Below are 13,323 nucleotides of genomic sequence, written 5' to 3' on the forward strand. Positions count from 1 at the left end.
ATATTAGCTTTTAATCTTTTACAGCTGCCTTAAATTCAACTGTTCCAATACTCATGCACACATCAAATAGTGGGATGAACTCTAAAAGTGATGTCCTTTTTATTTGGTAAAACATGTATGTGTCGAAAGACCTAATAATAAAATGTGACATTCTTTAGTTTTGTCGCTTTAAATCATATTGCCAAATGTCTTGACTCCACAAGCAGAGAAAACAATTTTGTCTTTATTGTTCCAATACTTACGGAGGGCACTGTATGTGGTGTGTAATTTTTGTTATATTTTCAATATTTTATTGTAATTGTGCTGGCATTTTTCTGCAGCTCTTATTGCTTTCAGTTCTTTCAATAAAAAAAAGCCTACTAAGCCTTGAACTACACCATCCTGCTCACAAGTAAATATGTGCATTCGACTTTTAAATAAATAAATAAATACTGTGTAAGACAGTACACTTACTGTTTTCTAGAAGGTAATGACCTGCTCATGCCTTATAAATATAGTGACTTAAAAACCATGGTGCAATTTCATTTTTGGATGCCAGGTGAGTAAATTACTCTGCAGCTCTGAAAACAACGCTCTGACAAAACTGATGCAGCCTCTAATAATAATATTTTGTTACATAAGTTACACATACCTTTCCCACAGTGCCCACACCATGGACTCATATTTTTGGGTGTCTCATGTGACATGGGGGTCCACCCTCATGAGGGGCTTCACTGACTCTGACTTGTTGGAATACAGTAGGTCCACGTACTTGCATGGGCTGGAGACGTAACATGTATAAACGGCCCACTGACCGGATCTGCGATTTAACAGGTGTAGCAGCAAGTGCAACAGCGTCGTTTTTAGACAGACTTAGTCCGGGACTATGCGCTCAGTCTGGGGTTTAATTGCCTTGGTGGCCGCGGCAAGTTTTTACTTGTATGTGCTGTCTGCGTCCCTGCCCCCGGGTCCGCGTGCCGCCCGGCTTCACGACGCTCAGCCTGAACACACCGCCGATGAACCGCCGGAGGAAGAACTCAGGTAGAGTCATATCGTCGCTACTTTGTTTTGTTTTGTGAGCAGTTACTCCTACTTGTGTTATTGTTAGTAGCCTAGCAGAATTAATTATCTTTTAACTGTACAATGGTCTGTTAAACTTGTGTTTTAATAAAACACTATTTACAGGTAAGCTAAACATCTGAAAATGTTATTATAATAATCGTAGTGGACACAACAAATGACGAAATGGGAAATAATTTCACATAAGCTACACAACATACATAAATTAAATAAAAAATTAAGGTCAAACTTGGTATGAATTTAAATTTTTATTAGGATCTTTTTTTTTTTTTTTTTTAATTGGATGAACAGGTTCGCATCTATCACTAATATTATTAAGATAAAGATTCAGTAAAAGCATCGCACTCGAAATATGAACGATGAACGATTCATGAGCGTGCCGTTTTTTATTTTTTTATTAATCCTTTATTTTTTTTACTAGCTACTTTTGGACATGATTTTTATTTTTTATTCTAATAACAAATATAAAGTTCAATATTATTTTTACAAATATCGTATTAACTACCATAGTCTAATCTGAATTGTAGTCTGTTGCTATTATGGCATCTCTTCATTAAAAATTTAAGCCTATCTGAATTACTTTTAAGTTAACCTTGTAAAAGTATCTATTTGATTGGGATTCAGTGACATGATTTTTCTGTCATGTATTCAATTATTTAACTAAACTGTGATTTACATAGAATATTTAATGCATTTACATTACATGTTTGTCCTGGGGGACCAACCTTCATAGTGGAATTTTTGCTATAACTGAACTAAAAATGTTTCCAGATTTTTCCAATAATAATATATTGGATGATGCATAGTCATTGTATTAAACTCACGCATGTTACAGTGAAGCAGTAAGTTCACAATATTTCTAGGAGAAGCATCTGCAGTGCTGTGTATAACAGTGCTCCCATTCATCTGTGGAACAATTCCCTCCCTCTTTTTATTAGTTCTCTCTATCTTCATTAATTTCAAATTCTTCCGTATTTGCCAGCATGTCAATTTGACTCAGTATTGGTTTATTTATTATAATATACACCCTTATCTCAATTCTGAGAAGAAGTAATGGAAGAATAAGAAATAAAATTAGAGCCAATGAGAGAGAGATAGATTTGTACTATAGAAAGTGAGAAGCTTTGGCAGTTATTCTCTGATGGTGGCAAACATTCAGCTCCTGTTTGCCCTGTGTTCTTTCCTCGTCAGCATTAATTTATTCGATGTGAGCAGCTCTGTGTGTTGGGGGAAATCATAGATCCTTAATGCAGCAAAGCTCTTTTTCTTCTTTAATGTTTCATCCATCCTCTCATGTGTCCTTGGCAGGCACCTAAAGGAACTGATCCTCAGTTCTTATTATGCATCTGATTCTCAGATACTGTCTGCTTTGCATGTGTGTGACTGTATGCAATGAGTGAATTAAGGAGTCTGAGACCCCCTAGTTCCAGTCATAGTCCTGTAGGTCCTGTAGTTTTTAACAGTAGTGTATGTGTATAGTATACATGTGTGCAACAATATTCAGTGTATCAGACTGACTAGAAAATAAATGTTCCACTATTAGGAAATACGTGAATATAGTATTTTTCAAAAATCTTATTACTTTTGATCAATTTAATACATCCTTGTTTAAAAAAAAAAAAAAAATATATATATATATATATATATATATATATATATATATATATATATATATATATATATATATATATATATATATATATATATATATATATATATATATATATATATATATATATATATATATATATATAATCATCCATTTTCCAAACCGCTTGTATTTTGAAAGAATCCAGGGGACACTATCATGTAATTTTTTCATATAATTATTTTAATTATTAATTTATTAAATTCTCTATTGAATTATGCTCTAAATGCAAATCAAAATTAGCAGTCATGTCTCAGAATTGGAGCCTGGCAGAGGGCATGAGGTGACAGTTATAAGATCAGACAACTGCCTTCTGGAGTGTCTTGAAATCCCCTGAATTTGCTGAGATGTGCAATAAAGAGGAGGAGGGAAAGAAAGAGATATCTGGAGAGTTCATATGTGACATGTTACGTATGCGTACATAATCCACCGATGGAGATTTGGTTCATTGCCACTGTCGCCTATGGCTTGTTTAGTTGGGGACACTTAATATCCAGAAATATCATCAACTTGATTGCACAGATTTTATTTAAACTGAACTGAGCTGGATGATGACATCACTGAATTCAATGATGAACTGCCTTTAACTGAATATTGAGTGTTTACTATTCTCCTTTAGCATTATTGACACTATTTTCCTATTTAATACTGTAAAGCTGCTTTGACACAATCTGCATTGTTGAAAGTGCTATATAAATAAAGGTGACTTGATTTGACATGTATGTCTGATACGACAAGCTAAAATAAATAACGTGAATAAAAAAAGGAGAGGGGTCTCAAAAGCCATGTGTGCTAACAGGATACTATATGTTGCTTTCTGAAGTCATCCAGATATTTATAATAACAAAAACAGGGGAAAGGACACTGAAGTTTCAAATTGGGTAACGGATCTGCTCTATGTCTACCATTAACACGTTCCTTCCAAAGATCTGAACTTTCCATAGTGTCTTGTGACCTGTATGTCTTGGTTCATGTCTTGATTAGCTCACTCTTCTGTTCCTTGGAGAATATCTGCTGATGAGGGACATCTTGTGTGCATACTGTATACAGTATGTGCATGTATCATGTTTTACAGTGGTATAGCCATAAAATCAGCTGTTTTAAGGAGAACATGTCAGCACTCTTCAAAAAAGAGTTTTGATTAATGACCTCGTCTCGTGCACTGAAGGCTCTTATATTGTTGTACTAGTGGGAACATACTCGGTCAGCATGGAGCATATCACATGTTTATATTCCTCACACTGGGTACGTATGTGAAATTAAAACCTCTGGCACATGGGTGGGGAATACTGCCCCTTTGCGTGCCCAAATTACCCCCGGGATGACAGAAAGGAGCTTAGATTACTCACGACTGCGCAAGATGTGATTCATCTGCTGGAAAGAGCCCATTAACCACGACACGAGAAATCCAGTCTGGTACATCCACATATTTATTGATGATCATGTTAGGTGTTTTTGAAGATGTTTTAAACAGTCTGGTCACTGAGTACAGCCAAACCACACACACACTAGCATATTTCCACAGCTGAGAGGCTATTTTTGTCCAGCTGGTATATCATATTTCATTCCTTCACGCATGCTGAGGGCAGATTTTGGTCTTTATGTCTCATCTTGCTGACAGGCTAGTGTCTTCAACCGTTTTCAAGAATCCTTTCGGTCATTTCAAGTCTGTTGTGTACTTATCATCAATCAATCAATCACCTTTATTTATATAGCGCTTTAAACAAAATACATTGCATCAAAGCAAATGAACAACATTCATTTGGAAAACAGTGTCTCAATAATGCAAAATGATAGTTAAAGGCAGTTCATCATTGAATTCAGTTGTGTCATCTCTGTTCAGTTTAAATAGTGTCTGTGCATTCATTTGCAATCAAGTCAATGATATGGAACTACTTAAAAACAATGCAAACCTAAATAAGTAAGTAACCTGGCTTTAGTCAAAAATGTTATTTAATAAATCCTGAGCCTAAATACATGGATTTATACGAATTACCAATTATTAATACATTTATACGGTCATGTAATATATGTTTATGTAATACATTTTAATGTGTAGGGAACAATGAAACATTTAGATTATTAAAAATTCATAATTTACTCACCCTCATGTCATCCTAAACCTCCATTGTTTGGTTCTCATCCTTTTTCAAATATCTTTGTTTAAAAGAAAGAAACAAAGTCATGCAGGTTTAAGCAAGCATTAAGGTGAGTAAATTATGATATGACAACTTATCACTTTAACTTCATCTTTGGCCATAGTTAAAGCAATATTGTCTTTGTTTTGACAGACTTCCTGGAGTACCATCATGGTACCACTTTGTGGTCATAGAACCTCAATAGTTGTCCCCTATTTCATAAAAAAAAAATAGTTCTCCTCTGACCAGACAAAACCAATAGTTCAATTCCAGGCTGCAGCAAAGTCAGATTGTGCAGAAGAATCATCGGTTTCCTGTGGTCTTTTCCTGGTGGTCCTCTGAGACAAGGTCTTTACAGGGGATCTGTATCTGGGGCTCTAGTTGTCCTGGTCTCCGCTGTCTTTCAGGGCAGTAGAGGTCCTTTCTAGGTGCTGATCCACCATCTGGTCTGGATACGTACTGGATCCGGGTGACTGCAGTGACCCTCTGATCTGGATACAGACTGGATCTGGTGGCTACAGTGACCTCGGAATAACAGAGAAACAAACAAATATTAGCGTGGATGCCATTCTTCTAATAATCTAGCAAGTACATAGGGTGTTATGGGAAGTGTTCCCGGTTCCGGTTTACCTAATTAATGCAGCCTAAAGATCCTTTAACGGATTTGGATATTAAAAGCAAATTAGTATGTTATGTGTAATCCAGGTTATAGAGATGGGTCTTTAATGTAGATTTAAACTGCAAGAGTGTGTTTGCCTCCCAAACATTGTTAGGTAGGTTATTCCAAATATAGTGAATATAGATATAGAAATATAGAGCTGAGTACCATCAGCATAACAGTGAAAGATAACACCATGTTTCCTGATGATATCTCCCAAGGGTAACATATAAAGCGTGAAGAGTAGCGGCCCTAGTACTGAGACTTGAGGTACTCCATACTGCACTTGTGATCGATATGATACATCTTCATTCACTGCTACGAACTGATGGCAGTCATATAAGTACGATTTAAACCATGCCAATGCACTTCCATTGATGCCAAAAAAGTGTTCAAGTCTATGCAAAAGAATGTTGTGGTCAATTGTGTCAAACGCAGCACTAAGATCCAATAAAACTAATAGAGAGATACACCCACGATCAGATGATAAGAGCAGATCATTTGTAAGTCTAAGGAGAGCAGTCTCAGTACTATGATATGGTCTAAATCCTGACTGGAAATCCTCACATATACCATTTTTCTCTAAGAAGGAATATAATTGTGAGGATACCACCTTTTCTAGTATCTTGGACAGAAAAGAGAGATTCGAGATTGGTCTATAATTAACTAGTTCTTTGGGGTCAAGTTGAAACCGTGTCTCCACAGCATGGCACCGGTGGTAACAGCGAGAATAAAAGTAACACCTTTCTTTGCATGAACATTCGGGCAGTGTGACGTAGACATGTCGGGCGTGTTAGAATGAGCTGTTTTAGGTAGGCGTTGTTAACTCTTAACAGTTCAGATCTTCTTTACTCACCAAGAGTTTCTAACAGTCCAAAGAGAAAGGAAAGAGAAACTAAATTTAAACAATTCTTAGTATGAAATAAATGTATAAAATACATAACTTCAGCCCACAGTATCCACTCAATATATTGATTATAATTATCTTCCTCCATCATATCAGTCTCTGCTGGTTTTTGTAAGGGAAAGCAATTGGGTTGATAAGAAGAGGACAGCCCTCGCCAATCTGTTAGACATTACAAGATAAACATGCAAGTTCAGTGCCATTATTTAACTGATCAAACAATGTCTTATATTTTCTCCAGGTTGAAGTTCCCGTCTGATCTGGATGAGTTGAGGGACCTAGCTGAGCTGCTGCAGTTCTATAAGACGGAACACACTGGATATGTGTTCATCCTCTTTTGCAGTGCCTACCTCTACAAGCAGTCATTCGCCATTCCAGGCTCATCCTTTTTGGTTGGTAACAGAGGTCTACTCTGTGAAACTAGTAGTAGACCTGCTTGAAAACACGTCATTAGACTGAAATAAAAGCTTTATAACCAGTTTCTCTAAAAGTATGCTTAATTGAATTGAATGTGCACTTATAATGTAGTTTTAATTCTTGAAAGTATATTAACTGTTCATGCAACTAATAAATTAATGAAAGGTCACAAAATATAGACCCTACACTTTCATGAAAGTTTCTTAACAATTTAAAAAACTAAATAATGTAATAATTTTAATTCATTATGTTTTAAAGCTCCAATATGTAGGAATTTTGTAATAAAATTTCCGAAAATAACTTGCACAGTGTGATATATTTCCTCCAGTTGTGTACTTACAATATCTCAAAAGTCTCCAAAGATTTTTTATTTCAGAGAAATTCCGATTTTAAATAACTGGCCGTCCCGGAAAAGAAATGTCGCCTCTCAGTGACGCAATGTCCGCTCTATCCTTTTTTTCCGGTGTAGACCATGTGATGTTCCACCACACCGGAATATCACATGGTCAAATGCGGAACTGGTGGTTATGTTATAGCCGCGTGTATAGTTTGGTTGTCATTGTTATGGATCACGATTACTCTTTGGCGAGTATTGAAGTGCCAGTAAAACGTAAGCGTCCATATTCGGATACACGCAGACTGTGTGACAAACGGAGGAATAAAACCAGGATAAATATCGGCCAGGCGTTTACGAGATGGAGAGAGCTGCTCGAAAATCTTGGACTTGACAGACTAGGTAAGCAAATCAATAATTTATTTTGTTATTGTACAAGTAACGTAATAGTTACAGTAAAGATGATTTTAATTGATATGAATTAGACCACATGCCTGTACATTCTGTCACTGTAGCATTTTTTTTATCAATAACGTTACCTGTGAGAAAATAACATAAGTGGCAAATGGACTGTTATATTGCTCTTTGTACTAAGCTAAGGATTTTTATCACGTGTGGTGACCGAGATTATGAAAGTACAATTTAATACAATCGGATATGTGTTGTTAAAAATATATTTAGTCATTACTTGCAAATGTTCGTTCAAATTTACTTTTAGAACGATTGGTTTGAGCACGTTAAACAACACGGCATTAACCATAAACACGTAACACTGCACAACATTAACCCAACAAATCATTTAACAAATAGCTGTAAGTTGTAACGGGATAATATAGTATAACAATTAATTATGATGACAAAAAATAATACGATCTGATATACAGGTAATACAAAAAACGAATAAATTACCTCATCCATGATCATGATTCGTTTATCCAATTTAGATACATTGCTATGGTGAAAACGCATTAAAAACGACATCTCCCATCGTCACCTGTTTCATAGCGTCATCAAGCTTCGCCTTTGTTATTGTTGGAAATGTGCCCTCTTGTGGTCAATTACAAAAATTGCATACTGGAGCTTTAATAATGATTTAAAGTTTACTAATTCTGATGTGCTGACTAGTACATAGTAATAATGGTACTAAATTGCGGCTACATCATTACAGATATGTAATAAATATATATAACCACATTCCAGAGGTTTAAATATTACCTCTCAGATAGGTCCTTCAAGGTATCTTGGAGAGGTGAGTTGTCCAAGTCCCAACATCTAACTACTGGAGTGCCTCAGGGCTCAGTTCCTGGACCACTGTCACTGTCTACATGGCATTAGGTTCTGTCATTCAGGAAGATGCCTTTTCATATCATGCTGATGACACTCATCTCTTCCTCTCATTCCTTTCTAATGATCCAACGATAACTGTTCGCATGTCAGCTTGTCTAACAGACATTTATTGCTGGATTAAGGACCATCACCTTCAACTCAACCTTGCCAAGACAAAACTACTTTGTGGTTTTATCAAACCCATCATTTTATCACAATTTTGCCATCCAGTGTGGCACGTCAACCAAAATCCTTCAAAAACAGCCAGAAACCTGATTGATGATCAGCTGACTTTCTCAGATGACGTTGCTAGAACTACCCGGTCTTGCATATTTTCTTTGTTCAACATCAGGAAGATCAGGCCCTTTCTTTTAGAATATGCTTTCTCAATTCCTTGTTCAAGCTCGTTCTTTCCAGACTGGTCTATTGCAATGCTCTCTTGGCAGGTCTTCCAGCCAGTTCTATCAAACCTTTACTGTTAATCCAGAACATGGCAGCAAGATGCATGAAAAAAATGCACATCACGCCGCTGTTTATCAATTTGCATTGGCTACCAATAGCTGCTCACATAAAATTCAAGGAAATAATGTTTGCCTACAAAACCACGCCTGGCTTTGCACCCCTTTACCTTACAAACTTATGTGATATCTAGAAGCTTACATTCATTCTGCAGGTGAACGTAGCATTATTTTGCCATCCCAAAGAGGCACAAAATCATTTTCACAAATTTTTACTTTAACTGTTCCCTCCTGGTGACCTACCCAACTCAATCCGAACAGTTGAGTCCTTAGCCATATTCAAGAAATGGCTAAAACACATCTCTTCCATCTTTATTTGACCCTCTAACCCAAGCAATCTCTATTCTAATTCTATTCTTTAAAAAAATTGAAAGACTTGTACTCTTTTTCCTTTCAGACTTGCACTCTATTCATTTACTACTTGTTTTCTTTAGAACTAGATAGTTCTATGTTCTATTCCTTTTCTATTATATCTGTTTTTATTTTTATTTATTAAAATCATTGCTCTCTTTTGCATATCATTTCCTTTCATTGTTCTCATTTGTAAGCTGCTTTGGATAAAAGCATCTGCTAAATGACTAAATTTACTTCTTTTTCACAGGGGGACAATTAATATACAAACAGTACAATTGTTTATATATAATGTGGCTGTATGTAGCTGATGACCTAATAAAAAAGCCTTTACTGTCAGTTTTTCTTGTCATGTCTAGAACATGCTGGCGGGGGCATTATTTGGGCCGTGGCATGGGCTCCTCATCGCCTGCACTTTGACTACTGTGGGTTCCACCAACTGCTACCTGCTGTCCCGTACATTTGGCAAACGCCACATAGTCAGGCTCTTCCCTGAGAAGGTGGCCATGCTGCAGAGAATGGTGGGTCACCTCTGGGTGTTAAACACATGATAGTGGGATTTCCATTAATAAATGTTCTTAAAATAGTCAGTGAATATATGTGCAGTCTCCACAGCACAACTGTGATTAAATGCATATTTACACTGTAACAAGGAAACCTTAAAATAAAGTGTAACCCAAGTGGAATAGCTAGAGTAAATAGTACATAGGTGGAACTAAACATGATCTTTTTGGACATCATATAAACAGACATTTGGCTGATTTCATTTCTTTCAATGTAAACTATAAAATGTTGAATACACATAAATAAATTTGCAGCATAAAAACTATTAAACTTTCTTTTAATTAGTTTACTGAGACAGTATACTTGTACTTTTTTAGACAAGTGGGATAGATGTAACTAATAAACTAGCATTATAACAGAATTTTTCACTTGTAGTTCACAGTATATTTACGATACAGGAAAAACCTTGTGTACTCAAAGTTTACTTAAATGATGCTTAAAGTACATTAAAGTGTATACATTTATAAACTGAAATGTGGGCCAATTTACTTCCAAAGTAGTACTGAAAAAGTACACTTGCAAGTCTGCAAGTACTACTATATTGATTTTAGTATACGTAGTACATGGAATACTGTATACTTCAGTTTACCAAATAAAATGATCCCAAAGTATGTATATATATTTTGTAAGGGATACTTTTTGATTATAAATGTAATATGTTTAAAAGTATCTCAGTTTGGCAGCCTTGACCATAATCATTATTTTCAATATGAGCACATGATGAATCTCTCTCTATTAGGTGGAAGAGAACAGGAGTAGTTTGTTCTTCTTCTTGCTCTTTCTGCGGTTCTTTCCCATGACACCAAACTGGTTTCTGAATGTCACCTCTCCAATCCTCAACATCCCCATCACCATATTCTTTTTCTCCATCCTCATTGGTGAGCTTACAGTACATTTTCAGTTATACATTCATGGATTTTTTTATGTCATAGGTGTACTTACAATCCACGGCAATTCCACACTGTTTTTGTTTTTTTCATAATGATTCCATTTTGACCTTCTATAGTTTTTAGGTGGCCAGAATCTAAACAGTTATTAAGTAAAAATACAGCTTCTGGAGAAAAACAACCCTCATGATCTTAAATGCTTATTTTCTTCCCAGGTCTAATCCCTTATAATTTTATCTGTGTCCGTACGGGTGCCATATTGTCTGAGATTCACTCTTTGGACGACATCTTTTCTTGGAGGACCCTGTTTCAGCTCTTGTTGATCGCGTGTGTGGCTCTGCTTCCTGGAGCTCTGATCCGCCACTACAGTCAGGCCCACCTCAAACTTGATGGAATGGAACCCAATGGACACCAAAAGGTCCTGAACGATCGCAAGACTAGATGAACCAAAGACACACAGAAGAGGAGACTGCAGCCTGTTGATATGGGACTGATCATTGGTCTGGAGTCACAGCTGAGGATTCGGTTATGAATGTCTGAATGCAGAGTGGAACTGACATGGACAGAAATAGAGAATATAAATTACCGAATGTCTATAATGAAGAGACTATTAATGTCTTAAAAGAGAACACACTCAAATTGCTGATGTTACATATATAATATTGGACATTGCCTCATTATATAGGAAAAAAAATAATCTGACAGCCTAGCCTAGCCTAGTTTTTTTATTGAAGCAAAAAATATATAGTTGTGTTTTCAAATGTTGTTTAGTGACCATGTTTGTTTGTAGTTTATGTGCATTTACAGTATGGTTTTATTCAGTTGTGGAAACTGTAAATAACTGTAAGTTCCATGTGTTTTTGAGTGTTTACACATTTTACCAAAATAGAACTACTGATTAGTTACTTTGCCCTCTAAATGGACACTGAAATAGTAGTAACCTAAAATGATCAAATCTACATATCTGGGTTTATTCAAGTCAAAACTATTATAAAATTTTGCTCAGTTAACCGAAATACATTCATTTATAAAAAAAAAAAAATTGGGAATTAAAACATATAAATTTAAACTTTCTGCTCAAGACCTGAACGTAAAAAAAAATATTATATACATTTATTTTTATTATTATTTAAAAGAAGTACTACAGATTTACCTATACTGTATCAAACTTTTTATTCACTTAATAAGTGATGCAGCCATTTGTAACTTGAATGTGCGAGGCATGCCATGTCATTATTGTAATATTAATTCAACAGAATGTAGTAATTATAGACACTTGTTACTGCATACTGCACTTGTTATTACCTATACCAGCTAATGAATCAGATTTCACAAAAAACTGCTTACTTCTGCACTAAAAAAAGGTGCATACCACTAAAGTGATTTTTTTAAAGATTATTAGATATTATATTCGTGATCCTCAAGCATCCTAATATCATGGTGTTCTTTTATTTGCAAGTTAATATAGACTTGTGAACTGATCATTTACTAAATATTTAGGAGTCGCACAATACATTCAGGTCTTGATAACTGACTTGATCATACGATACATATAGAACTAACTTTGTTATATTTGCACGTGCCCCACTAATGACTTCTTTTGGACAGTTAGGCAGTATTAATGCAGTGTATTTAAATTTAAAGTAAGTAAATTTAAAGTAAAGTCCCATAATAAAATGGGATCAGTACACATTTGTACTGATCATTAGTTTGTGGTTAACTGTGCCATGAATGTATCAATTATCAGCATGTCACAGAAACTCTAAATTCTATTCCTGTTAAATCATTTCCACTGCAATTTCATGAATTGCATTTACAGGTGCTACTTGATTAAGTACAGGTAATGACTGCATTACAGTAGCTGTCCTGTTTTAAGTTATGGAAACAATAAATCAATGTCTTAATGTGTACATAAGTTAAGGTTTAGTTTTTGCATTAAAAACTGCTGATTGAGGGTTTGAACATTATAATTCTATTATAATCAAGTTATAACCGCTTTTTTCACAACTAAGACGCACTTAAAAAGTCAATAATAAAAACATCTTATTGTAACCTATATGTTAAATTCTGTGGAACGGATGTATGCATGGTAAAATTGCTGAAATGAGTGATATAATCATACCATATTGGCACCAGAAAGCATAATAAAATTAGAGAAACTAATTCTAGAGTTCTGTGGTTGCATATTTTATGCTGATCAATTATGTGTAAAATGCATGCATGTACAGTATAACTGCAGGATAAGAACATTGTAATATTCTATTAATATAGTGTAGTAATATATTCCAATAGAAATCAAGGTTTCACTTTAGCATCTTATGGAAGCCATGCAGTTTCAATAAAATTTAAGGTAATTGTGACTTTTTATCTCATAGTTCAGACAATGTTTTCTCTAAAACATGCAGAAAACGTCAGAATTCTGACTTTTTTTCCACTTGAAATTTTTTTGTCTGAATTCTGATAGATCATGCATATTATATATATATATATATATATATATATATATATATATATATATA

General features: G+C 35.1%; 1 protein-coding gene across 1 annotated transcript; it reads left to right on the plus strand.

Moving 5' to 3' along the window:
* The first annotated feature begins 624 nt into the window (after window positions 1-624).
* tmem41ab (transmembrane protein 41ab) lies at window positions 625-12,965 on the plus strand. The gene is made up of 5 exons (XM_026204346.1): window positions 625-1,020; window positions 6,649-6,799; window positions 9,713-9,874; window positions 10,657-10,795; window positions 11,020-12,965. The coding sequence occupies exons 1-5, from the start codon at window positions 866-868 to the stop codon at window positions 11,247-11,249; spliced, it is 837 nt and encodes a 278-aa protein (XP_026060131.1). The 5' UTR covers window positions 625-865; the 3' UTR covers window positions 11,250-12,965.
* The last annotated feature ends 358 nt before the right edge of the window (window positions 12,966-13,323 follow it).

Source organism: Carassius auratus, chromosome 26 (genome assembly GCF_003368295.1).
Source record: "Carassius auratus strain Wakin chromosome 26, ASM336829v1, whole genome shotgun sequence".
Classification (NCBI taxonomy): domain Eukaryota; kingdom Metazoa; phylum Chordata; class Actinopteri; order Cypriniformes; family Cyprinidae; genus Carassius; species Carassius auratus.

Coding starts and splice junctions, on each gene's coding strand:
- tmem41ab (XM_026204346.1), top strand. CDS start 866: ATGCGCTCAGTCTGGGGTTTAATTGCCTTGGTGGCCGCGGCAAGTTTT. Junction 1,021..6,648: donor CCGCCGGAGGAAGAACTCAG/GTAGAGTCATAT, acceptor TATTTTCTCCAG/GTTGAAGTTCCCGTCTGATC. Junction 9,875..10,656: donor TGGCCATGCTGCAGAGAATG/GTGGGTCACCTC, acceptor TCTCTCTATTAG/GTGGAAGAGAACAGGAGTAG.